Source organism: Penicillium maclennaniae, assembly GCF_028827695.1.
Source record: "Penicillium maclennaniae strain IBT 15551 chromosome Unknown utg000006l:1.0-2513246.0:1.0-2515036.0, whole genome shotgun sequence".
Classification (NCBI taxonomy): domain Eukaryota; kingdom Fungi; phylum Ascomycota; class Eurotiomycetes; order Eurotiales; family Aspergillaceae; genus Penicillium; species Penicillium maclennaniae.
Window position 1 is genome coordinate 2,298,627 of NW_026623218.1, and position 25,371 is coordinate 2,323,997.

Below are 25,371 nucleotides of genomic sequence, written 5' to 3' on the forward strand. Positions count from 1 at the left end.
CTAGAAGGACGGTCGCGAGGGCTTGCGGGAGGGGAATATCTAGCCTTATTTCGGCGAAAAGTGTCAGCATAGTCAATGAATTCATCGTCCTAGTGTTCCGCGAAGCCTTCAATTTGGTCGATATCGAAGGTTTGGTCAGTATGATAATCGTCGGCAAATGGAAGAAACTCAGCAGGGGCGAAGCGACGTCGCTGGCGCTCCATCTCGTCCATATTCATAGCCTGATCAGGCGAGGGCTTGTGGATTGCATCCAGATCATACGACGGCTTCGGCAGATCAGTGGGTGGCAATTCCTGGAAGATGACATCGCGAGAGATGACGATCTTCTTGGTTTTGATGTCATACAGACGGTAAATACCATCGGTCTGGTAAGCAAGCAGGCGGGCTTCGGCCATGTGTGGATGAAGCTTGGTTTCACGGCGCTGCGAGGGAATGAGATACCAGGCTTGATAGCCTAAGGCACGAAGGTTGGAAACGTTGGGTTAACGTCCATGCAGTGCCTCGTACGGAGTCATTTCTATCTTGGAATGCCATAGACGGTTAAGGGTGTAGTTGACGCCCTGAATGAGTTCTCCCCATAGATATCGCGGCAGCTGGTGCTCGGTGAGCACCGCAACAAGTGGTTCGACGAGCCAGCGGTTTTTGATCTCGGAGATGCCATTCAATTGATAGGCATACGGCGGTGAGGCATCCCAGGTAGTCCCCTTGGACTTAAGATAGGCTTGCAATGGACCGATAAATTCCTTGGCCCAATCTCCATGCACTGACTTAACTTGGTAGCCAAACTGGGTAAGAAGGTAGCTTTCGACGACCTGGTAGCATTTGACGACGTCCGTACGGGCCTTCATAAGGAAGATCCAGCAGAAACGGGACGCCTCATCGGTGATAGACATAAAATAGGTCTCGCCTTCCTTGGTGGCAATGGAAATAGGTCCCCAGACGTCAATATGCAGAGAGTCGCCTGGACGGACGCGGATGGATTTGTTGTCGCCATACGGAAGTTGGTGACCTTTGCCAGCGAGGCATGGAGGACATGGAGTCTTCAGGGCGGAGCCTTTGATCAATTTGATGCCTTCCGCGAAGGCAGGCATGCGGCGAACGCGCTGCTCGCCTGCATGACAGAAACGTCGATGTGCGAGGTCCATAGAGATAGGTTTAACCTCCATAGGCATGGCTCGCACCACTGAAGCCGTGGCGGACGTCGTGAAGGTTGCGGAAGCATAGAAGGTCTCCAATTGGTGCTTCGAATCAGTTCGCAACCAGTAAAGATCATTGTCGGCGTCTCCATAGCCCACGACCTCACCGGAGCTAACCTTTGTAAGGGTTGCATAGTCAGAGAGCGTGCAGGCAATGCCATCGTCGCGGAACATGGTGCGACACGATATGAGGGAATTCTCGAGGTCCTCGGCGTGCCAGACGTTCTTCAAGATAATAGAACTGATGATCTGGCCGTCCTTGCCGAGCGTGGTCAGATTGACGGTGCCTAGGCCCTGAGTATAGAAGCGTTTCCCATTTGCAGCCTTCACGGGGACTCTGCATAGGGAATATTCGATGAAAGCGTGACGGTTTGGCGTTATATAGTGTGAAGCGCCCGAATCTAGCATCTAACGAAGTGGATTGAGACTAGCATTCGCCGTGGAGATTGTGGAGATATCGATAGAATCGATCTGGACATTGGCAGTGTTAATAAACATATCCTCAGGGCTTATTAGAAGCTCCACAGTCGCCTTGGCCGTGGTGGTGCCCTTATTGAAGGACTTGCCAGCGTTTACGGGATTAAGGAAGCATTGCTCGGAGGAATATGCCGACTTTCTGTTATGGAAGGTGCAAAACCACTTACTTCGGCTACCCCCCCTAATTGTTGGAAGTCTGCGAAGCTTGATAACCTTGCTGTCGGCCCGAATAGTCTTTCTGTTGGTGACCAGACTGCTAAGAGGACTGCCGAGAAGTCTATTACTGTGAGGACTGCTGCTAAGCACCTTTCTTCGTAGTGTTAGAAGAAAGGGTAAGATGTTGCTTAGTGCTATTATAGCGCTGGTCCTCAGCAGTGCCGAAGTCAGCGAAGACGTTCTCCATGAGTCTGTCGTCCTTGAGGTCGAATTTCTGGGTGCCCTGAAGCCAAACCGTAGTATCAGGGTGAAAGCCCACGGCACGGACGAACATAGAGAATTGAATAGCGACAGGAAGATACTCGTCGCCCAGTGCTTGGTCCACTTCCACGTAGGCACGCTGCCAGTTTGCCATAAACTGTGCGCTTTGCAGGCCTAGTTTATAGACGGTAGACTCAAGCTTTGCCCACTTAGTGGCAATAGTCTGTTGTGTGGGGCGGCCGTACAGCTTTTCAATAATTCTGAAGGCTTCAGAAGTATCTTTAGTCTGTTTGACATGCTGCATTGGGTCGTAATCGAGGCAAGAGACGAAGATGTCAAGGACTGTGAACATAAGAGCTTCCCACTCTTGAAATTCCTTGTTTGGCTCATCGTAATGCTCATGAATGAAGTCCTCAAGCTCCTGAACAGACAGTATGTCAGGGAAGATGGTGGCCGGCGGCTCATCATCCTTATGAGAGCCTGAAAGAGAGCGTGGTCGTCGTCGATGCTCACGCAACGCCCTGTCATTGTGTTCCTTTGCGATATGCTCACGAAGCGTGCGCTCGCTGGGGACAGTGCGATGAGAAGTGAATTGGGGACGATCCTCACCGATAAGGATCTCCCAGTGGCGTACACCGCGAGACTTAAGAGCTCGCTTGAGTTTGAATAGCCAGTTGGAATAGTTTTGGGAGCCTTTTAGCTTCCCCACACGGTCGGTGATCTTGCCGTAGTCGTCCGTAGCCATGGTGGCGACAGAGAGATGCAAGAGAGACCGGAGAAGGTGCCTGAATGAAGGTCTTTGATGGAAAATGCCTCTGGTCGAGGTCGTTAAATGACAAAAGGCCTTCGCACGACACTCGCGGCGGCGAGGTCGGCGACGGCGAGGTGAAAAGCACTGGTGAGGGGTGTTGGACTGTGGTTAAACAGCCTCAACAGAGCAGAGGGCTCATAACCTGTGAAGATGGAAGATGAATGATGAGAGATATGATAGATGATTGATTCTAGAGATGAAGCTATGGATCTAGATATCATGGAGGCTGAGGCAAGGATGCGGTGAAGTGGGGCAGCATCCCAATTCAATGCGAACAAGAATAAACAGAGAAAGACAATGATGAGGTACGCACTCCATAGCCCACGCAGATATCAGAATATTGTTTCGCATCACGCGCCCCGCTCCAGCTCTCGTTCAATGACTGTGGCACTGTAAAGCGCAGGTTTCCGACAGGCTGCTGGGCATAAGGCATACCCAGGAAGAAGTCCTGATCGTACCCGGGGCTATAGACACCAGTGTAGGTGCCATTGCGAATCGTGACGGTGGGAGGCGATTGCCTAGGAGCGGCATATGCCACTCCCCATATAGCGAGGAATCCGACAGCAGATGCAAGCATGGTGTTCTCAGTAGAGACATTCAATGGAGAAGCTACTCTAGTCCGCCCTCCTCTGAGTCCACGGGAAGCATATATACACGTTTCGGGGGCAGATCCGGGGAAATTATTCGTGTTTACGGGGCAGATCCGGGGATACTACACATGTGGGGAAGGACAGGGCCCCTCGCGGTGACCAGGGGACGATCAGCACTCGTTTTGGGAGGAAGTTGCTGCAGCCCGGAGACGGAGTGTCCCGAGTAGACAACAAAGGATACACGATATGCCGTTGACGATTGCCGTACGTCGTAATTAGCCTTTGGAAACAGGATATGTCTGATGAGGCGATGTCAAAATCTGGATAAAAACACTGCGTATCACGGGGAAGCGGAGATCAGAGCCAATCGTCTTACTCTAGGGGGGCTTCCCGTCCAGCGCCGCCGGCCTGGAATGTGGAGAAGTAACATCACAGCCCGTGAAGGATGGCGGATGAATGCCTGGATCGGTGGAGGTGGCGGTTGTCTTCACCGAGGATTATCCGGCCGTGGGGGTCGCCAAGGCATCTAGGTAAGATGGACTGGTTCTGAGACTCATAGTATGTCTCTATTTGAGCTATGAGAGGCCCACACATGTGTAGAGGTAAAACCAAGTAGTTGAGTCAGAGGACTTTGGAGCTCGTTGACTTCGTATGTTTCACTTTGAAACACCGCATTGAAGAACAAGCAGCCAAGAGCGCGCAAATTTGTCAATTTCTATTCTAGGTGGACACTGCGATACTGAAATATGGAAAAAGCAAACAATCAAGTGCGTAGATCAAAGCTAACACTGGCGTGGAAGGTACAAAACAGATGGGCGAAAAAAAGAAATGTTCCCTCGAACCGGAATCGAGCCGGTGACCTTTCGGTTATATGTATCCATTACAGCCGAACGTGATATCCAACTACACCATCGAGGGTTTAGATGTCGAATTTGACAATATGTTAAGTTATGAACTCTCATGATTTAGTCCTAACATTCTCGTAAGACGCTCCTGCCACCAGTCATAAATCAGTCTTCCAGTTATTTGACATCCCCCATGATATTCATGGATCTTAGTTTTGGCTATGTGGATACTGACATGTATCCTGTTTTATCATCCACGTAGCAGACCCTGGTGAATTGCAACGAGTAGGCTCTCGTCAAAAGTCTCGTTGGGCAAAGCTGAGCTTTGCTTTCCGTTTATAATTAGCACTCGACTTGCATTGGCCTGGATACTCCCGAGAGGTTTCTACTGAAGTTCCACTTTTTCCATCTGAAGCACAATGGTAATGAGGTAGTTGTACTCACTCCCTCTGTATATGTTAGGTCTCGTATAACCTTGTTCATCTCGATCTCGGCTCTCGCCGTAGTGGTACACGTTTACTATATATCGGTACACCTGACATAACCAATGAAACGAGAAATTTGGATTTAGGACAAACAAATGCAAGGATATATATGCGTAAAACAATCGACTCCGGAATTCAACTAAACACGCTATGGGGAGCACAACTGTGAGCAGATTCATTTACGGTCTCAAAGAATGGATGTTGCATCTCCCGGTCTACATGTCCCCAGATGCGGATGCAAAACTAAATTCTATCTAGTTCTTTTTGCCCCGTAGGAGCTCCCACCCGACACTGCCATTACGACCTTCTTTGGCGGTCATCTCTTCAACGGCTTTGACGAGGTCGTAGGTAATCTCCTCGGAAACCACGCTATCATGCTTGTAGCTAGGGTGTTTGGCAACAAATTCGCGGATCCAGCGCGCGCCGGTCCAGAGAGTGCCATCGGCGCGCTTTCGGATGAGGTCGAGGTAGCTGGCGAGGAAGCATCGTGTCTCGACGTCCACGTTGACGCTGTCAAGGTACGACTCCACAAGTGGAACAAGGCCCGGGAATAAGCCGTCAGGACAGCCATTGATAATATCCGAGATGCTCATCAGTTCGTACTCGGTCTCGACAGGGCCAAGGGGAGGAGAAGGTGGCGGGGTGTTGACGGCCGAAGAGGTGTTTGACGAGAAGGTACTGCCGTTGGCTGATTGCTGAGGAGTCTTGGGCACTCGTCGTGGGAACGGATCCTTACGGAAGTAGAACTTCTTGTCAAGAACTGCGTTGCGAGCATGGGCCGTCTCCATGTTCTCGGTGGTCAGGGGAATAGGGATGTAGAAGTTGAGGTCGAAGCTGAGAATTGCGCGGGTGATGAGCACAATGAAGATGCTGAACGCGGCATTTTCAAAGTCTGTGATTTGGATCTCCATGGGCCGGAATTCGACACGCCAGCCAATGTCGCTCCCAGAAGGCGGGGGCTTGAACCGCATATGCTGCCAATTGGTGGACTGGAGGTTCTCGAAATGATCTCCTTTCTCGAGGTCGAGTTCTTCCAAGTCTTCAGAGAAGATGACTAGCGGGTCGCGGATGAAGAGGTGTGCGAAGTGTGTGGCAAGTACGTCGTCCATGCCACCCTCAATTAATCGTTTCTTAATATCCTCATCGACAACCAGATCCGGATCAAGATACTCCTTCCGCAGCCGAGGATCTTGAGAGATATAAGTCGAGTTTGAAGCATACCGAGACTTGGGAATCCTCCACCGATCATTTTTAAGGGGCTACCACGATGTAAGTAAGCATGCATTAAGGATCACTTGACTCGACAAGACTCACGATTTCACCAAGTTCTTCGGGGGGTTCTATCATCCACAGCTCTGCTGATCTGATTCCATCGCACGTCGGTATCCACAAGAAATCCCTTGTAGATTGGCGTGGCGGCAGTGAGAGCCAAAAGAACCGGCCCCAGAGGACTCAATTGGTCATAAAGCTTCCTGCCTTCGGTCATATTCTTTGCCTGGAAAGTAATCTGCAAGCAACAACTGCCCATGCCAAAGGCCATGGCATCCATATAAACGTGATCGTCCTTAGCCGCACCGTTGCGAACATCGTCATCCTCGGGCCATATGTGAAGGTCGTAGTTCACAGAAGGATCCTTGAATGGCGAGGGAGTATTCACATCCTTAAACACGGGCACATTCAACTCCACCTTGCGACCTCTCCGAGACCGGATGTTCGCTGCCAATGTCGGGAATCGAATATGAGGATTGGCAATCTCATCAGGTACGAACTGCGAACGAAGCGCTGGTCCCGAAGGAGGGTAGTATGGCTGAATATAATCATCCTTTGTTCCCAACCGCGGGAATGTGGTTAGGGTCAAGGGAGACTCATTCGGCGCCATATGTGCCTTGGCAATTTCTCGTCTAAGAAAGCATCAGTATTGTGTAGCGGCCAAGACAAATCAAAATGAGCGATTGACCTCCACTTCATGTTGGACTCCACCTTCAATAGATCTTTAAAACCAATACCCCACGGGCTCCCCGGTGTGGCCTCGAGCATAAAACGCCCGAACTCGGGGTGGAAGTGCGGAGGTTCCTCTCTCCTCGCTAATAGAAGTCAGAAACTGGCAAGCATACTTGTCGGAAAGCCCAACTTACTGCTCCCCATTGTCACCATTCTTGCTGCCTCCCGACTTCCACAGGGCCTCGTCCCGCGCAAGGGACTTGAGAATATCGGCTTGGGCCAGAGATAACCGTGATTTCTTGGCTGTGTCATCGAACGCTACCACAAGATATTCGACCTACACGCATGATGAAGTGTGAGCTTGAGGTATCTCTGGCGGCGAGTAGTTCCACATACCTCATCACCCCAGAGCAGAGCATCTCTTTCCTTGCCTCTGGCTCGTCGCCAATTTGCCAGTAGTTGCTGCGCCGCTGTCAATTGTATGCCCCACCGATGTGCTCTTGAGGCGATCCGCAACGGTGCCCCTCCATGCACATACCTCAATGCCCCACTGGCGAACCTGGTCGGCCTTCTTCTTGGCCTCGGGCCATTCCAAGGCAGTTCCAAGGGCCCTGAATAACAAGATTAGTACTTTGAATGGGCTAACCCGTGAACAGAAGGAAGTACACACAGAAGACCCATTGTGCTTGTGCTTGAGCCGTGCCGACCAACTCCGCAATGTGCTCCGAGGGAGGTAGATGGGGCGGGGTTGTCGAGAGGACCAACTGCAAATCGCGGGGCAGAGAGAGTTATGAGCCAAAGGACCAAGTGTTAAACAGAAGAAAGTGCGCGCCCGGACATCTCGTTCCGCGTGATTCTCTTCAATTCTTGTCTGAAGTTTTCAGAGGCCGTAACACTGCGGGGCAGGCGATAGGGAAAAGTATCGGTTCCCACTCGATTTCTAAGCAAATCCGCAATCCCGCCCGAAGAGTTCGTTGCTTACTTTTACCTTGTTTTATACCACTACACGTCGAAACACCGGGATTCGGTTATATTTCCCCCGCGCCATGTAAACCTGGCTTGTTGCGATGATATTCGGCATATCTGTAGAGTCACGGGCGCATACCGTGCTCCAAACCCGATCCCTCCGTTGAACACGCCACATCTCTAGCAATGCGACAATGCGTCCCTGCACGATAGGTTATGATCTACGCATGCCGCCCATTCTATCGACACGAGTACACATTTCGCTACAGGGATCACGTCAGAATTGAATGCTGACACATCCATTGGTACCTACTTGAGCAGAGCAGCTCCAAAGCTCCGTTGTGTAATTGGTTGTACCTTTCACTCGGATGAAGGGTGAAGAGCCAAGATGATACACCGTCTGCAGGATCAGATTGATAGTCAGGAGTCAGCTGTCACGAGGTAAGAAGGCAACGAATATCCTAGCTTGTCCATGTCGGCGGAAAATGCAAAAAAATGAAAAGTAAAAGATCCCAACGCCAAAAGGCAGTCCATGAGCAGTCTCGATATATCGACTATGTACATAACCTGCTGCTGGCTCAGCAGTCCTGACTGCGCAAACACATACGCAAAGAGCAGCTTCAGTTGCTACGGGCACCATCCTTGGCAGCCCGAAGCTCGTCCATCTTAGCCACGCGCTTCTTAAACTCGTCGTACTGGCACTTCTCGTAGGAGTGTCTCTCATCCTGAATAGAACTTAAATTAGCTGGTATCAGCCAAGGGTCGCACCGATGGAGTGGTCTAAGACGCATCGAGTGACCGGATGATCGGGATATTCAATTGCGTACCTCGCACTTCCACGGAAGGTAGTACTCTGCTTGTCGGCACCGGTTCAAAGGGATCAAAAGGTGCGCGCACGAGTCTCTGTATTGCAGGGGGAGGCGGGCCTCGGACATTTCCTGGCGGGTTGCTAGACTAGGGTTTAGCTTCGTGTCACAGGCGTTGAGGGTATCCAATGGCTGGAAAGCTTACCAGTGGTCTCCCCGAGACCGACGGCATTCTTGACCGACTCGACAACAGTCATTCTGGCGGGAATTGAGGGGGGTAATGGCGCGGGGAAGAGAGGAGCGACGAGCAGAACTTCGAGGTTAGCGTTTCCGCCTACGTTTGATCGGATCGCACATGGCACGTGACCTGGCCCAAATGAGGACTAGCGTATCATAATCCACTTTACGCGGCATCGCGTCTCTCTGCGCGTCCCTGAGATGTCACCCAAGTTGCACCTCAAATTGTGTCCCTTCTATTTCAGTCGTGCAATGTATCAGGCATTGAAGCATTTGTCACTCAATTGACTTGTGAATCCAAGAGGGATTTACGGGCGCCAACGGCGTGTAACATCGCTGGTTCAAGTAGCCAGCGCCGAATCATCGACTCCCGGCGATATTCATCATGGCGGGAATGGAGAATATTTACTCGGCTACCTACAGCAGTGTATGTCTATCACCCTATTGTTCCATCATCTAGTGTCCCAAGGGGTCCGACTTTCAATTGTTGTCTCCAATTCGCGATGTTCTAATAGTGCCTTTCTAGGTTCCGGTGTACGAATTTAAGATTGATGGTGATAGTGTGATGCGACGGAGAGGCGATGACTGGGTCAATGCAACACACATTCTGAAGGCAGCCGGTTTTGATAAGCCTGCCAGAACTCGTATTCTCGAACGAGAGGTGCAGAAGGGGGTGCATGAAAAAGTGCAAGGAGGTTACGGCAAATATCAGGGTATGAAGCTCGAAGATGACGGTGGATGAAGTGAAAATTTGCTCACAGCCATGATTCTCAGGAACATGGATTCCTTTACCAGAGGGCCGGATGCTTGCGGAGCGCAACAGCATCTTCCACAAGCTAGCTCCCATCTTCGAATACGTTGCTGGAGATCGCAGCCCCCCGCCAGCCCCGAAACACTCGTCGGCTGCTTCGAAGCCGAGGGCTCCACGCAAATCTACTAATCGTTCTGCTGCGACAGAAATATTCAATGTGGTTCAACCGCAGCGAAGTATGGGCCCCCCGGCCACTCTTTCCGCACGAGCAGTACGAAATGACTGCGGGATTTGATGACAACGAATCCCTCGAACAAGCGACGATCGAGTCGTCGTCCATGGTTGCTGATGAAGATATGCTGCAGATGTCTCAGCACGGAGGACGTAAGCGCAAACGTGGTATGAATGAGGCAAACGTTATGTCTATCAGTGAGCAGGAGCACATCATATATGGTGATCAGCTTCTAGACTATTTCATGACTGTGGGCGATGCTCCACAGGCTACACGCATTCAACCTCCAGAGCCCCCGGCCCATTTTCAAATTGACCGACCCATCGATGATTCTGGGAACACGGCCTTGCATTGGGCATGTGCGATGGGTGACTTGGACATTGTTCAGAACCTCCTTCGTAGGGGCGCCAATGTGAAGGCACTGTCAGTCCACGAAGAGACTCCGCTTGTTCGAGCTGTTCTGTTCACCAACAACTACGAGAAGCGAACTTTCCCTGCTCTGTTGGATGTTCTGCTGGACACCATTTCTTTCCGAGATTGGTTTGGGGCGACTCTGTTCCATCATATTGCCGAAACTACTCGCAGCAAAGGAAAGTGGAAGAGTTCCAAGTACTACTGCGAGGTTCTTTTGGACAAATTGTGCAAGACATGTTCTCAGGAGGAGATGGATCTTTTGCTTTCCTGTCAAGATGACAATGGCGACACTGCGGCTCTGGTGGCTGCTCGCAACGGTGCATTCCGTCTAGTACACATGTTGCTCAATCATTGCCCTCGGGCTGGCGACCTGATGAACAAGAAAGGGGAGACCGCCAACAGCATGCTTCAACGCTCTCACAATATCGACCAAGATATCCCGCCGGCCCCGTCGTCTGTCACCATGGCCAACGACCATCTGGATGGTGCAGGCGGCGATCTCATACCGGGTCGTCAGTCTATGGCCCCGCCAGTAGATTCTGCTGCAACGTCCGATCTACTGTCAAAGATTGGCTCCATCATGGCCGAGGCCAACAAGAAGCTTGCGGCAACTTATGGTAACTCCAAATTAGAACAGCAAGATTCAAACGATATTGCCAATCCCGAAGCACTGTTCGAACAGCTTGAATTGGATCGTCAGAAGATCCAGAAGCAAGTCTCAGTCCTCGCCGCCAAAGAGGCAGAGTGTGAGCCTAGTGAAAGCCAAATGGGGCGATATGAGAAGCTGCGGGCCAGCTACGAGTCTCTACTCGAGCAAACACACCAACGTGCTCTTTCCCCTCAACTGGCTGCTTCAGGCCCAGTCTCCTCCACCTCGGATGCGTCCGCAATTGGACCAGAGGAGCTCCTACATCGCTATCAACTCGCACGCGAGCTGTGTGCTGCCCAGAAGACGCGCCGCGACACGGTGAGAGCTCTGGCTCAGCAAACAGCCGACGCAGGTGTGAGTACGAAGTTCGACGTGCACCGCAAACTCGTGGCTCTAGCTACGGGTTTGAAGGAAGAAGAGCTTGACCCAATGGCGGCCGAGCTGGCAGAGACCCTCGAATTCGACCGAATGAACGGTAAGGGTGCGTCTCCGGACCCAGAGCGACAGCTACAGAATGAAGCACATACCCTCCCCTCAGGTACCGGTGTGCCCGTGGATATCTGTATGTCGGCGGCGCCCGTCCCCGACAAGTAGATATCCAGGGGCCCCAGGGACTCTCACCTGATGCTGTATCTCTAACGACTTTCATTCTGCTCTGCTTCTCCATCTGGCACGCCTCTTTTTGCAGTGTTTGACCAGCAGATACCCTTATTGAGTTCATTAATTTGTGCATTATCTGTCTTACTTTTGTTTCGCACTCGAACCGAGGGAACTTGTGCAAGTCCTGGGATGGCTGTACAGGCTCAGAGGGCCATTGTCCCCTTTTCAACGGGGCATCTGTATCAGCATGTACATACGGCAATGAATCCAAGCTTTCAGAAGTCTCGGCGGCCCAGAGGGGGGTCTAGTCTAAGCGATTTGACGTCAATAATCTATTCTGAATGCCAGTAAATCGAAGCGCGGTGATTGTGCAAGCCTCCGAGTAACGCGCGCGACACGATTTGACTGACACGCAGGATCAGCTGCACCCATCGTAGATCCCAATCACGCTGAACTACAATGGTTGTGCTCTGCCACGAACACCGATCTGACCGATGGTCACGCTCCCTCATTGATGACATGCGGATCCCCAGTGTGTTTCCGAGTATGCCTTGTAGAGCCTCAGCGAGAAAGTGGTCATTGGCTGTACCTGCGCTCTGGGCAGCGGCTCTAGGGGCGATGTGAGACGCCGATGTGAGGACGATGGCGACGATGGCAGCCACGTTGGGGCGGCGCTAGCGGCCCCCAACCAATTGAATGGACGGAGATGTGACGAGCCCAGAACCCTTGTCACATAGGGCGCTTGATTGGATGGTGACGGGCACTCAGCTCACTCGAAGTCTCTTGTTTTGATCAATTTAGCGCAGGGCTTTGCCACAGTCCGAGCTCCCTTAGCTTTGAAGTTTTGAAAGAAATAGGCAGAATAAAGGAATCGACGAGACGACAAAGAGAAGGGCAAAGCCATTGTCCAAACCCATGACCTGCACTAGTCCGGAACAAGAATAGTGTTGTTCCTGGATGCCTGGTTGATAAGGCACCAATTGATTCCCCACACCATTCTCTCATCCCAAACTCTCGCTCTCTCTCTTTCACACCTTCATCCTTTTTCTTCCCTCCTCTAATCTTCACTTCTTTCTTTTATTTCCTTTCCCGTCTGCATTCTTTTATTCGCAGCTCTCACCGTTTGGGAAAAGACTAAATTTAAAAAAATTCCGCTCTTGCAAATAGTTCTCCGATTCGTTCCGCCCCTGAAGACCTCGCGTCTAGCCCCGAGTCTCCAACCTTCGATTCCTCGTGCCTCAGGTACGGCCTATTCACGCTCGCGACTGGATCTGATCTCGACGTTCCATCGCTTCGTTTCGTTCTGGCTCGTTTGTGACGTGCTCTTGCCCGCGTTGCTGCTCTCGCCGAGTCTTCACCCTCGCGTCAACTCTTTTTTCTCTCTTTTTCTTCGTCTGGGACGTGCAGAGCATCTCCCACCATCGCCCGCCTTCGTCTAGTCTTCTAGAGAAACCCCCTTTCTATATTTCCATAATTCCCGTTCGGGTGCTTTTCACCTTCCTATCGCCTGTTTTTTTCACCCCAATCGCACCCTCGGCTACTGTTACCGAATCACTTCCGAAAAATCAACTCTGCTGTACAGTTTGATAATATTGGCATCCTGCATCGGCATTCTCCATCACTGAGCCAGTCATTCGCTATCACTGCATATCTTCACCTGTGGTAAGCAAGCCCATCTGCCTAATCCCGGGATCTTATTCACTGACGGGTGCCTTAGAATTGGCGACTTCCGTCATCACAATCCACCCCCTCGAATAATATCTCTGATATTCGACTGTTCGACCGTTTTGCCATTAACCTCATAATCACTTAATCATTCGGGAATCAAAAGCTCGAAGCTTCGTGGTTGATCCCGAGCGCTTGCGGATCTGTAACGGAAACTGAATACGCAATCCCATCCGCTACAGCCTTTGCACATACCCACTTTCCGCCTATTCTTCGACGAATATGAGTATCGACGCTGGCGGTCTTGCTCAAATGACTTACAACAACAACTTCAATAATGGCACTTCCCTCGGGGTGCCGGGCTCCGGCTTCGCCTCGAGAGGAAAGGGCTCTCACATCAAACGCCTGAGTATGCCTCCTCAGGTGGCCACTATCGACGAATCGCAACAGTCCGCTTCGGTTTCGACCCCGCGCACCAGCCGCTCGCATCTCCTAGCTGGCCTACGAACCGCCCCTAGGTCCGCCACCATTCCCTCGCATCACCAGCAGCAAGCCGGTATGGACACTGGACGTTTCCATGGATCCAATCGAGGGATGGATCGGGTTCCTCAGACTGCTACGGGAGCTGGATTTCCGCAGCACCGGTACTCTTCGAACCATGGGATGAACACGCAGCAGCAGCAGAATCAAATTCGTCCGATGTACACGATGCCGGAGCAGGTGCTCGCTCCTCCCACGTTTGATGACTCGGGTATCGATGAGAACATGTACGCAGAACTTATGTCGACCAATCTCTTCCTGGCCGCACAGCAGCAGCGTCTGCAACAGCAACTGATCAGCGTCACCGCTGCCGCCCAGCAATTCCAGGGTCTCACCCTCGGAGGCATGGGAGGCATGTCGCTTCATCAGCAGCAGGCCATGCAACAGGCCATGCCCTCGCTGAACACAAACATCCCTGGCCTGGGATTATACCAGCAGCAGCTCCAGCAGGGTGTGCAACCGATTGTGCAGCCAGTTCCTAGCCAGCCCGGCTTGTACTGCGTCTACAATCCTCTTACCGGCCAGCAGAGCTACATCATGGACAATAGCACTCAGGAGGATCTTACACCTCAGCCATATGAACACCACTCGTCAACCCAGCAGGCGCCTCAGTTCCGTGCTGAGATCTCCCCTCCCGTCGAGTCGCATCCCTCTCAATTGTACTATTCGCAGTCAGCCTCTCCTCCTAGTGGAACACCTTCGCCGCCAGTCGAGTCTGCAAATGGTTTCCGCCGGAATCACAGGAAAAGCCCCTCATTCAACCCTACGCTGAAGACAAACATCGACACTACCAAGGCCAATGTCGGTAACGGCCCTCGTTCAGCGGCTCTGCCGCCTACGCCTGCCACTGGAACCTTTGCCCCCGGTCATTCCCGTGCTGGTGAGCACCCGATCCGTCAGCCCCGTGGACCTCCGTCCCTTGAGGATCTCGTGGCGAAGCCTACTTCCAAGTACGAGGGCAGCAAAAACTTCGCTACCCGCCAGCGACGCCGCGCCGTCCACAACTTGGTTCGTGCTGGAATTGAGCGTCGAGGCGACACTCGTAGCTACGGATACAACAGCAGTGGCGGTACCAACACACCAGCCAGCGAGAAGGAATTCACCTTCTCCGACGGTGATGACGCGACTGTTCGCAGTGGTAGCCTCTCCAGCAAGCCCAGCCTGGGTAGCCTCCGCGCTGCAGCTAATGGTGCTATTGGATCTGAACGCAAGGAGAAGACTGGTCGTGACCGGAATTCTCTTGACAGCCCTTACTCTAGTGCCACTCCAACCAGCGAGGATGGCTACTTTGGATCGAAGTTTACCGATGCTCACGTTGATCATGTTTCTTCGCCGACAGGCACCTCTTCACCCTCCGTGGCGTCGGTCGTTGCAGGCCAGGGGCAACAGCAGGCTCAAGCACCAGAGCGCCGCAAGACACCTATGCTTGTGTTGTCCAGCGCTGAAAAGCGCAAGACCCCTATCATGTAATGCCGAACATCATGTGACAGCGACGTATGACTTTATTCTTCCCAGGCGGACTTTTTTACTCGTTTCCTCGTTTTTTCCCCTTCTGTTGCCCAGCCTACATTTCTTACATAGGGGGGACGCTGTGGCCCCTTCCACTCCTTCGTTCACTCCTCCTATTCTGACCATTTGTCAGTGATACGTGCGTGCGTGTATGACGACCTGCATCAGTCTGCAATGAATCTTCTGATTCTTGATTGAACTATTTTCATAAATCTCTTCTTTTCCCTGGCGTCGTATCCACACCCTTCCTGGGCGTTGCTACGGTCGAACTCTTACTGGTCTTTTCAACTCGGGCTGCGATAGCTTTACTTCTGGAATGCCTGCTTCGGGCAAGGCCGCCGTCTCTCTTTTCGTGGTTCTCGGGTTTCTCGTGCATCCGGTTATGTACCAGCTTACCCTATGGCCGCTGCTCTTCAGGGGCCTTTGCAATAAATAGCTTCGCAGCTGATTCTCTGGTGCTGTGTAGTCTGTAATGAGTGCTGCTCTGTAGATCGTAGGTTCTATCCGCATGTCAATGTTATTGGTTGCGTCTGCTCCCAAATCCATCTGGGATGGCTTGACAAAGTTATCGACCTGCTGAGTCCTGATGCATCATCGATAAGGTATTATTTTACAGCTGAACAATTTTTGTGAAGGACATTACACTGTGCATCAAATGATGGAGTCAAAAACAAGCTACTATAGACTATGTTGGCTCGTAAAGAGCAAGCGTGTATACAGCAAAAGATCCAACGTTCGAGAATGAAGAACAGCAACATGATTAAACCGAATCAAACAAATTGTTACTCAAATGCAAATTCCGCTGAAACACCCACCGCAAATAATCATGCCGGAAACCTAAACTCGTGCCAGAGAAAAATCAAAATCAAAAGGAAACTTCGCAGAACGGGGGCCTCGATGATTTTCAGAATTTCGTGGACTCGTGTATTCGTGGCTTCTATGTATGTCCGGACGTGCGCCCGTGTGTCCGTGACTCGGTACAGACTTCTTCGGCGAAGGACGAAAGAAGTGACATAGACGATTTTCTAGACTCCCAGCACGGTATAAAGGAATAAGACAAGGGTGTCTCCGTTGAGGTCGAGGGTATAAATGATAGGGCGAGCCTGTGGTGGCTTGTGGGCTTGCTCGGGATGCGAAATGTTCAAGAGTCTCGTTATGGCCGAGACACTAGAAAACGGGTATAGGTGGAGAACGTGGACGTGAGTATAGAGATTGGATATCAAGTCTGAGAGAAACCCGAAGACCGGAGGGGTGCTAGAAGCTGAATAGACCACTTCGTTTCTTGCCCAATGGGTAGACGACTAGTGCAGCTAGGAACAGACCAACTGTAGTCCCGATGGCGACTTGGACCATGCCGTAGCCGATGTCGAAGACGACGCCGTAGCTCTGATTGCGTGCTTCGTCGGCTGAGAGATTCTTCGCTGCGTCGACAAAGCCCTGTGTTCCATTGGCTACGACTGCGTATGGGTTCCGAGTCATCTCCTCTGCTGACGTGATGCCTGAAATAAGAGATCCGCTAGCAGCCAGACCAGAGGGTACCAGGACAAATATTGCGGGAAGCATGGCTGCTGCTGCAAGTCCATGGCGGAGACGGCTGTAGCAGTTGCCCATGACTCCAATGACGAACGCGCCGAGGGCGTTCGAGACTTGTGTGTTAGAGTAGAATCGCTTAGAGCTGAAATAAGTGACGACGTAGCCGGCCAGAGAGATGACCAGCATAATGGGAATTTGTTTCCATTTGGCCTGGTTGACAATGGCGAGACACGCCGTGAAGATCAATACGAAGGGGATTCGCTGAAGGTATTCGTTTGTGATCGGGCTTGCGGGGCACGTATAGGCTGTTGAGGCTTCGGGGTCTAGCAGGCCATAAACAGCAGTGCCAATGGTGATGCCGAATCCAAGGAAGAGGGAGTAAATGATGGCGTACACCATGCGTACTGAGCCTGCCACAATGCTTCGTGACTGTAATTCCAGGCTAGCACAGAGAACGGTATAACCGGGCAGGATGAGAGCGATGGAAGATTGTGCCAAAGCAGAGAAGCAGAACAAAGACTCCCCTTGGAATCGAATACTTCCAAATGCCCGAGCCAAGAAGGAGGTCAGCACTGCAGCCGAGATCTCGAAGACATTCGAGTACAAGCTCGACTTGGGCGATAAAATCAGCTGCAGCACACCGAGTAAACAGCCCAGCAAAAAGGCAACGGGCATGTCCACTGGCCGAGCATTGAAGGCAAACGGTCCCACTGATGCGCTTGCACAGCCGTGGGCAAAGATGAGGAACAGAATATGATACTTGCTCCGCCTCTTCATCGTCTCATCCAATCGCTGGATGGCTTCTTCGACCCCGATCACGTCGTGAATCACTTCCTTGTAGATTTCGTGGACGTCGGCCAGCTTGCCCAAGTCGATTCCCTGACTGGATCGGACGACTTTGACTTCGGTCGTGTGCGTGGTGGCGTCGTCGAAGGAGATAATCATACAGCCTGGGATATATAGGAATTGGCCATCAATCTCCAGGACTCGTGCAGTCATTCGCATGTATTCTTCCAGACGATGAGTCGGAGCACCATATTTCATCAAGGCTCGGCAGAGCCTGATCAGATACCGCTGGCGTTGAAGGAGCTCAGCGATGTGAATGGTGATTCGTATTTCATCTTCAAGCTGGGGCTTTGGGTAACGACGTCCGCCTCCCTCAACAGCATTGCTGCTGCGAGACCGCTTGAGGATACCAACAGGAGAGATATTCTTGATCGAAGAGCCGGCAAGGGAAGTGCTGGATCGGCTAGATGATTTCTCATACCACTTTTTGGGGCGATTGGCCTTCCAGACCGAGTCGTCATCAGGGGAAGAACCACGTCTGCTGTAGTCGGTGGAGGCACTTCCCCGTCGGGATTCGCCATACTGGCCCTGGCCCGAATAGTATGCCTGACCGGACTGGTCGTATAGCTTGAGTATTGAAGAAAGAATTCCTCCGCGGTTATGTCTCGGCCGTTCGAGGGAGTCCCGATCTTCAGACGGGGTACCTCGGCCGGACAGTGAACCGGGAGAGGAAGGACGAAAACGAGTCAAAAAGTGAAGGTCGGGACGTGACATTTGGCGCAGAGTACTTTTGACTTCGTAGCTGTGCGGTGTAGATCTCCCGTCTATGAAGCCAGCTTCATCGTCGATCAGGGTAAGCTCGTCAAAGAGTTGATGCTTCTCAAAGTAACTGATCAAAGAAAGCTCATCCCCATCCTCAGAAAGAAATAGGGCCTCTGGAGGAGTGGATGCAGTCGATAGTGCAAGGCTGGAGCGGGGACTTTGCTTCGGAGATTTTCGAGAGAGAAGGGATGCAAGCCGCTGGGCCCGTTCCTGTGCATAGGTTATAGCACGCCCCTTGTCGTAGGGACTGGGACTGATTTCATAGTCTCCTGGCTCCGTCGAGGTGGTCTTGCTGTCGATCGTCAAGCCGGTGACATCGGCTGACGCGGTAGAGCTCCGCTGCTCTGCTGATCTCCCTCTTTGCGGATCTCCACTGCTCCAATCCTGGACACGAGGAATGTTGGCGGTGGGCAGAGGCCTTCGAGGGAGCAAAGAGTAGCCCCTACGGTCCTGTCGGGATTGGTCCGAGTGGCCACTTGGGGGCTCCTTGAGCTCAAGCTCGTTCACAGTGAACTTGACGCGATTGGTATTTTTGAGAATGCTTGCATTCCAATGCGCGCCCTGGGCTCCGCCACCCAGCGTGAGCTTCTGATACGCTTGCTGGGCCTGTGAGCCATCTCTCGACGCGTTCAACGGCGAGTTTTCGAATAATGGGAAGGGTTTGTTGGATCCCAGTCGATCAGTCGCCGGATGGCAAGATACTGGAAGGTGGAAGTAAGGCCCCGCCATGAGTTCTGCTTTCTTTCTTTTTTTCCTTCCCTATATTTCCTTCTGGTTTCTTATTGTTTTTTTGGGCACCTCCTGGTCTTTCATGCCACTACAATCTTGTCCAACACACTCTGCAATTCTGAATGTCAATCAATTCGAAGACCAATAGCAGAACAAATCGTATATCTCGAGCTCGAGCTTGAGTGGTCGACTGTAGCCTGGCAACAAGGTCAGCTATGTGAGGTCACGTCGCCAGCTCTCCTATCCAAAAGCTCTTGTGGAGCTCTATAGGCAAGGGCAAGCCTCCCAACACTCACTTCAACAAGGCAGCAAATGGAAGGTAGTCTTGGGCCACAAGGGTTGATGCGATCCCGTACACTGGAGGGCGCTTGTCACGGCAGGGAGAGGTATGAATAAGTCCTGCTGCCAAGAATGACGATTGTGTCACCAAGACATAATAAGAAATATTTGCATCGAGGTAAATCAAAATCGGGGACGGGAGTAGAAGGATTGCAAGACTTAGGGACAGACTGATATAGAAGATCTTTGGGTACCAAGACTGCGGGTGCATCTTCTATTTACGCGGCTAGAGACAGGCTAAAAACAGCTGCCGTTTAGCTGAGAATTACACGGACCACATGAGCCTGAATCTTCAAAGACTGCCTAGTTTGAGGGCATGCAGCCGTTGAGGGGAGGGGGGGGAAGATGGCTCTCCCGTGCCGGTTTCCTACACGCCCATCTGGGAAGGTTTTATGTCGCCACGATGATAAATCACCCGGGATTCGGTGCATGGTATGGGCTCGGTGTCCAGTCATAATCTTCAAAGTCAAAGAAATTAGTTCTCTAGTCTCCGCCAGGAGAGGCGTCGCGCCGAAGCTAAGACCCAGGACCCGTGGGTCTTGGACGGCACCAGGATCGACCGGCCTGTAGCTTATCGAGGAAGGGATCGAAGCTTTCCGGATCAGCAGTATGGCGCGATGGGACAGGAATTCAAAAATCCAATTCACCCCTAGTAGGTCAGGGAGGAAAGCCAAGGGGGAATTGAGTCCGAGCTGCATTGTCAAAGGAACCAGCAGACAGTTCCGGTTCCACGGAGGCCATGAGGTACCACAAGTCACCGTGAAGTGAACGACCCAGGTCAGAGTTTGGCATCCTTTGAAGAGCTGTTTATGAACAGGGCGGACTTCCTGCAAGGTAAGTGGAGTCTGGGATGATCCTCGACCTGCGACAGGATATAGCGACACAGTGCCAGATGATATTTGGTGTGGCGGTTGTGCTGGCTTTCCCTGACCAAACATCAATCATACTAGACATCTGGAATGATGCGACTTATTTGATGGATAGATAGGAAGACGTATCAGATTGCCAACCTGTCCAGATCAGCCTCCACCCCCCCCTTCTTTGGACATCAGGGGTTATGCAAGATGCCTCGTTCCTGAGACAGATCTACCGAGTGGACCTGTTAGGGGGTCAGTGGATAGCATACGTAACTCAGGACTCCGAATCGAGACGCCATCGGAAGGAATCTGACTCGGAGGCAAGTACCCTGTTCAAACATAGGAATCAATCTGTGCCTCTCTGCCCGGTACAACGCAGCAAGTCTGGCCTGTTTGCTCCATAGACAGCTCGGCGAGACCAAAGTCCGTAACGGACTCATGCACATGCCCTAGACGATGCTCGCATGATGTCAACGGGTGTCTCCTGAAAATGGCATTGCGCGTCATTGTACCACCCAGGTTGGCCCCTCGAGCGAGCAAAGTCGAAGTTGGGATCTGCTTGCGATGAGATTTGAAGCTTCCCGTGGCCCTGGATCCCCCTCTAATCGGTCTGACCCGGGCCAGAACCTTGGATGTTGCTCGGCTCCTGCTTATGCCTATCCTAAGGTCCGAGCCGTCATAGTTTTCGGTATCACTGCAGATTTGACGCCATTCGCAAGCCTAGATGAGTAGATTTGTGCGAGAACTAAATTGCACCTCTCCACCTCGGTGGCCTCGTTGCGGCGATGCGACCGCAACGTCCTCTGTATCACAGTTCGCTCCCTCCTTCGGGGTCGCACAGCTCCTCCTTCCACGGCTCGCCTGGATTTACCGAGGATGGCGGTCCTACCTGAACGCAGGGACCAATTCTGACTTTCTTCGTGCTGGTATGGTCTTTCCGTCACAGTGACACGCATCTTCTTACCTGTAAGGCCGCGTAAGAAAGAGTATTGAGGCCCAGGCTGGGGATGTCCTGAAGAAAATAGACCCATGCATTGGTAAGTCTTCTTCATTGGCTGCCAGTGGCTGCAAAATCAGAATGGTGGTGGGTTGCAGTTAGCAATGCGCAGTGAATAGGCCTTATATCCGACTAGGCCGAGGTTGAGATGAAGTTTACACGTCTCGGTCCCGACGATCTAATGAATCAATCTAGAGTGCGAATCTCGCATCCTGGCTCGTGGTTCCTCTTGGGTACGGTATGTCCCACTCGGTGGAGCATACACGACTATCGGACATGCCTGAGATATGGCACGTTTTGATCCACAGTTTATGCATGGGACTTTGAACTAGTGCCCCGCCTGATTGATCTTCTCACTCCTCTGGACCCGCCAACGCATCAGCTCACTTGCATTCCGATGAGATTGACCGGCTGAGACATACTGTTGATGTCTTTCCGATCCACCCATACTTTCACATATCTTACAACGCCTGGGAGATAACTCTCTGTCAGAAAATCATTCATCACCTAATAATGAAATGACGCCAATGCGGGCCGCAATAAAGTGCACCGGGATCTTCTTATGAGTGTCTCCATCCTATCCTTCATTCTCGGGCTGCAGTCTGAGCCACCTCCCAGTGATATCGGGACCTCGTGCTAGCCTATAGCTTCAATTTCACTGACCAGATAGCTAGCACGAGAGTTTTGCAGCAACACTATATGGCATGCATACCATTTCGTATATATAATCTAGCTCGCGAGGCAACAAGCTGAGAAGACGAATGACAAGACATTCTCCGAACCCTTGAAATAAATTCAAATAATGCATCCAATACCATTCCCTCGGTAAGGTGTCCAGCTAGTCACCGACCAGGATAAGTCCCGGGAAAAGAGTCCTTCCTAACACGGACACGAAGACCGGAAGACCAGCCTAGCCATGACCAACCAATTCACGTTCCAAGATCTCGCGTTGTGCATCTGTCGTTCAACCTGATTCCATCCGTAGCTTTTGCGAACCGTCCTCGCGGGTCCATTGATCTAGCCATGCTGCTGCATGCGATCGCGTCCAGAGGGAGATGGTGCATAGGCCAGATTGAATATTCCACGTGGAATATATTGTAGGACGCGACATCGTTATATGCGGCTATTGGACGATATTTCCGATAAACTTACTTTACCCATCTTGATAGGATATATGTCATCCTGTGTCTTCTATCTGCTGCCGTCTTGCTTTGTCAAAATATGGATGTTGTCATGCAGATGCAGCCGCAGCCGCAGCCGCAGCTGCAGCTGCAAGGGATATCTAGATATCCATCCATGGATGAGACATCTGGACCAATAGAGCTTTGTTTGAAACACTGCTTGCAGCAGGCTCCGAAGCGCAAGGGGACGTTAATATCTTTGGAAGGGTTGATCATTTTGTCCAAGTCTAAGTCTTCGAGGAACATCTGGAGATGGTAGAAGTGGAGACCTTGGGGAAGTGTATAGTTGCTGATGTGTCCCAGGCAAAATGGGAATACGCAGTCAGTAATATGCCCCTTGTAAGTCGTGTGATTATGCCTTTATACCCAAGAGCATATGCTGCTATCTCGAAAGAATGAATCATTCCGGCGAATGGCTAAGTGTGATCGAGAAAAATTCCCTGAGCCTTGCGGTGTCGCTATGCCCGCTCCTCCCGATGTACGAGCCAGCGCTGGCCCAAGGTTGCAAAAGTACGCGTCGACGCAGCATCCACAACATTAACGTAACTTTCAAGATTACCAGAACTGTATGTATAAAACTGTAGGAGGGATAGAAGGGCTCACGAATTTGGAAACTGTCTGCTTATTTCGCCACCACTTATCTAGGTTCTGTCTAGTTGTGGAAACCAACGGAGACCGGTACCTTGGTAGTCCTAGATTGGCCCTAGGACGGCGATGTATCTTCAAGTGTCCATTCAATGCTAGTAGAATTGCTAATAGCCCGCTTTCCAGGGCAATGCCGACCCAAAAGAAAACAAATCCAGATCCAGTCCCCCGCGCGGTATATTAAACATCACACAACACCTGAAACTCCAAAGCTTGCGAAAAGATTGCAATGCATTCCCATCCCGACCCTCGTTGCGCCATACCACCCACCCGAACAGGTGAGTTCGTCAAGATCATCGTCAAAAAGTCAATCCGTGGCCGCCCCTAGCGCTAATTCCAGAAGAAAATGGTAAACGGGGAGAATATAAGACTCGCTGAAAAAGGTAAGAGAATTGGAATATTTGCAGATCACCGTCTTTCGATTCGACTGAGTGCCCCTAGGATGAGGCCGATGTCCCGAGGCCGCTCGCCTCGCTGAGAAGGTGGCTGCCGTTCGTCGTCATCGCCTTCAATTGCGAGGCGTTGCTGGGTGTTGAATGCGTCACGCTCTTCGAGACGCTGTGCACATGTGCGCAGGATACGAGACGAGACTGCATCTGCGGTCGTCCTGTACATCTCGATATCATGAATGCCGGCCGCAAAGGTATCCAGTGTTGGCGCAAGACCAGTACTAATGCGGGAAAGACGGGCAGAGACGGCTGATGGAGACATAGGTGCTCGGGTCGTAGATGAAGACGCCTCTTCTGGTTGGGGTCGGGGGTTTTGTGGAGGGTTCAATGATGCGAGTATAGCCTGTTGTGCAGGGTCGAGGAGAGAGGGGTTGATCTGATCGGAAGCTTGCTTGGGATGTTGTTTTGATGTCGGTTGGTCGGATGAATCAGGGATCTTTGCACTGATGCGGCGCATAGGGGGTTTCATAGAAAGTGCATTGAGAGCCTGTCCCTCCTTTCGAAGCCTGTTGAATCAATTAGCCCTGGTTTTCCCTGTACAGCATAATGGATTGCCTACCTTTGAATCTGCTCTTCTAGATCCTTGATCTTCTCTGCATTTTGCACGTTCCTCGGATTCGGCTTTTTAACAACCACTGTTGGGGGATTCACATCTTCACGACTAAACCAGTTTGAGAGCTCCGAGTTCGTCGAGAAGTCCTTAAGTAACTCGTCTTGGATCCAACGGGCTATTGACTTGTCAGCTTTACTTCCTCTGCGCGGACACATATCGGAAGAAATTACCAGCTAACCGTGCACTCTGATCGTCAGAGTGAGGGCCAGAGCGCTTATCCCCTAGCGCACGTGTTGCACACCAGACCAGAAGCTGTCGCATCCTGCGTGGCTCAGGAAGACCCCCGTCGGCGATATGTTTATAGAAATCAGCCGTGCTGACCTCTCGATGAGGCAAGGCTGTTCAAATCTATTAGCTTTCATTTCTTAATGGATTCACGAGAAAGCTCCTACCGTTAGAAGCACCCGAATCGATCAAGTCACTGGCTCTCCGACCCCGCAAATCTAAGCTGCTTCGCCGCCGGCCCTTGCCCGCCTTATCCCCTCTCAGCTCCTTATTTCGCTGAATGACCGGAGTGTCAGCCAGGGGTAGAGCAATTTTGGTACCGGCAGGAGGTGGGTCAGGAGACTGAAAGCCGTTCTGTTCAGCATTTCTGGGTTTTGCAGGTCGCCCCCTTTTGCGCTGTTTCTTGGGCTGGTCCTCGTGTGGTTCACGTGTCTGTGATGGACCTGTCGCATTGTCTTGTTGAGGTTCTTGCTCGGTGTCTGCCGCGTTGACCGCTCCCCTCGTAATTTTTCTTGACGGGAGTTCGGTCGTTTGTCCCTTGACCGGCACGGTGCCTCCATTTGCTTTCTCCACGTTTCTCTTCTTCGGAGGTCGTCCCCTGCGTGGTGTTGACTTTGGAGGCGCATTTTCCACGTCTGAATGTGCAACTTCGGGAACGGCTTCGAGCGATGGCCGAGACTTCTTGGTTGGAACGATAGAGAATTGAAATCCGTCTGCGTCCTCCACATAATCTGTCGCCACACAAAGGGGGGTCAGTATTCGGTCCATGATCCCCACAGACTCCCCTGTCAGTATTATAGCACTTACCAGCTTTGCGTTTACCGTCATTCGTGATCTCCTCCAGGCCCTGTTTACTCGTGCTGTTCCGCGTAGTCCGTCGTGCCCTTTTGTCCCCGCCGGCTCCATCAGACGCGGGCGCGGGACGCGATTGCGCCTGAGAAGCCGCCATTCCTATCGTCCCCAGCGGTTCGCGGCGCTTTGTTTTGGTCAAGGTAGGCGCCAGGACCGCGATGCTCATGTCAAGAGCGGTTCACGTTGGGTCGTTGGTTGAGGTGGATGTTGGG

At 51.8% G+C, this 25,371-nt stretch overlaps 8 protein-coding genes across 8 annotated transcripts; 2 read left to right on the top strand and 6 right to left on the bottom strand.

Moving 5' to 3' along the window:
* Positions 1-89: 89 nt before the first annotated feature.
* On the bottom strand, positions 90-1,604 carry N7477_007138 (integrase catalytic domain-containing protein; the record flags this gene model as incomplete). The annotated part of the gene is made up of 2 exons (XM_056968801.1): positions 90-454; positions 488-1,604. The coding sequence occupies 2 exons, from the start codon at positions 1,602-1,604 to the stop codon at positions 90-92; spliced, it is 1,482 nt and encodes a 493-aa protein (XP_056821597.1).
* Positions 1,605-2,835, bottom strand: N7477_007139 (uncharacterized protein; the record flags this gene model as incomplete). Its single annotated transcript, XM_056968802.1, has 3 exons — positions 1,605-1,808; positions 1,841-1,869; positions 1,980-2,835. The coding sequence occupies 3 exons, from the start codon at positions 2,833-2,835 to the stop codon at positions 1,605-1,607; spliced, it is 1,089 nt and encodes a 362-aa protein (XP_056821598.1).
* Positions 2,836-5,075: 2,240 nt separating this feature from the next.
* Positions 5,076-7,443, bottom strand: N7477_007140 (glutamate--cysteine ligase; the record flags this gene model as incomplete). Its single annotated transcript, XM_056968803.1, has 7 exons — positions 5,076-6,080; positions 6,173-6,722; positions 6,779-6,905; positions 6,973-7,099; positions 7,159-7,224; positions 7,301-7,373; positions 7,409-7,443. The coding sequence occupies 7 exons, from the start codon at positions 7,441-7,443 to the stop codon at positions 5,076-5,078; spliced, it is 1,983 nt and encodes a 660-aa protein (XP_056821599.1).
* Positions 7,444-8,348: 905 nt separating this feature from the next.
* Positions 8,349-8,791, bottom strand: N7477_007141 (NADH dehydrogenase [ubiquinone] 1 beta subcomplex subunit 7; the record flags this gene model as incomplete). The annotated part of the gene is made up of 3 exons (XM_056968804.1): positions 8,349-8,453; positions 8,556-8,677; positions 8,740-8,791. The coding sequence occupies 3 exons, from the start codon at positions 8,789-8,791 to the stop codon at positions 8,349-8,351; spliced, it is 279 nt and encodes a 92-aa protein (XP_056821600.1).
* A 365-nt stretch (positions 8,792-9,156) lies between these two features.
* On the top strand, positions 9,157-11,411 carry N7477_007142 (putative APSES transcription factor; the record flags this gene model as incomplete). The annotated part of the gene is made up of 4 exons (XM_056968805.1): positions 9,157-9,198; positions 9,298-9,484; positions 9,546-9,742; positions 9,795-11,411. 4 exons carry the CDS (start codon positions 9,157-9,159, stop codon positions 11,409-11,411), a joined length of 2,043 nt encoding a protein of 680 aa, XP_056821601.1.
* Positions 11,412-13,364: 1,953 nt separating this feature from the next.
* N7477_007143 (uncharacterized protein) lies at positions 13,365-15,092 on the top strand (the record flags this gene model as incomplete). Its single annotated transcript, XM_056968806.1, has 1 exon — positions 13,365-15,092. The coding sequence occupies one exon, from the start codon at positions 13,365-13,367 to the stop codon at positions 15,090-15,092; it is 1,728 nt and encodes a 575-aa protein (XP_056821602.1).
* Positions 15,093-16,385: 1,293 nt separating this feature from the next.
* Positions 16,386-19,001, bottom strand: N7477_007144 (threonine/serine exporter family protein; the record flags this gene model as incomplete). Its single annotated transcript, XM_056968807.1, has 1 exon — positions 16,386-19,001. The coding sequence occupies one exon, from the start codon at positions 18,999-19,001 to the stop codon at positions 16,386-16,388; it is 2,616 nt and encodes an 871-aa protein (XP_056821603.1).
* A 4,427-nt stretch (positions 19,002-23,428) lies between these two features.
* On the bottom strand, positions 23,429-25,325 carry N7477_007145 (Mis12-Mtw1 family protein; the record flags this gene model as incomplete). Its single annotated transcript, XM_056968808.1, has 5 exons — positions 23,429-23,975; positions 24,029-24,197; positions 24,253-24,420; positions 24,475-25,038; positions 25,115-25,325. The coding sequence occupies 5 exons, from the start codon at positions 25,323-25,325 to the stop codon at positions 23,429-23,431; spliced, it is 1,659 nt and encodes a 552-aa protein (XP_056821604.1).
* Positions 25,326-25,371: the final 46 nt, after the last annotated feature.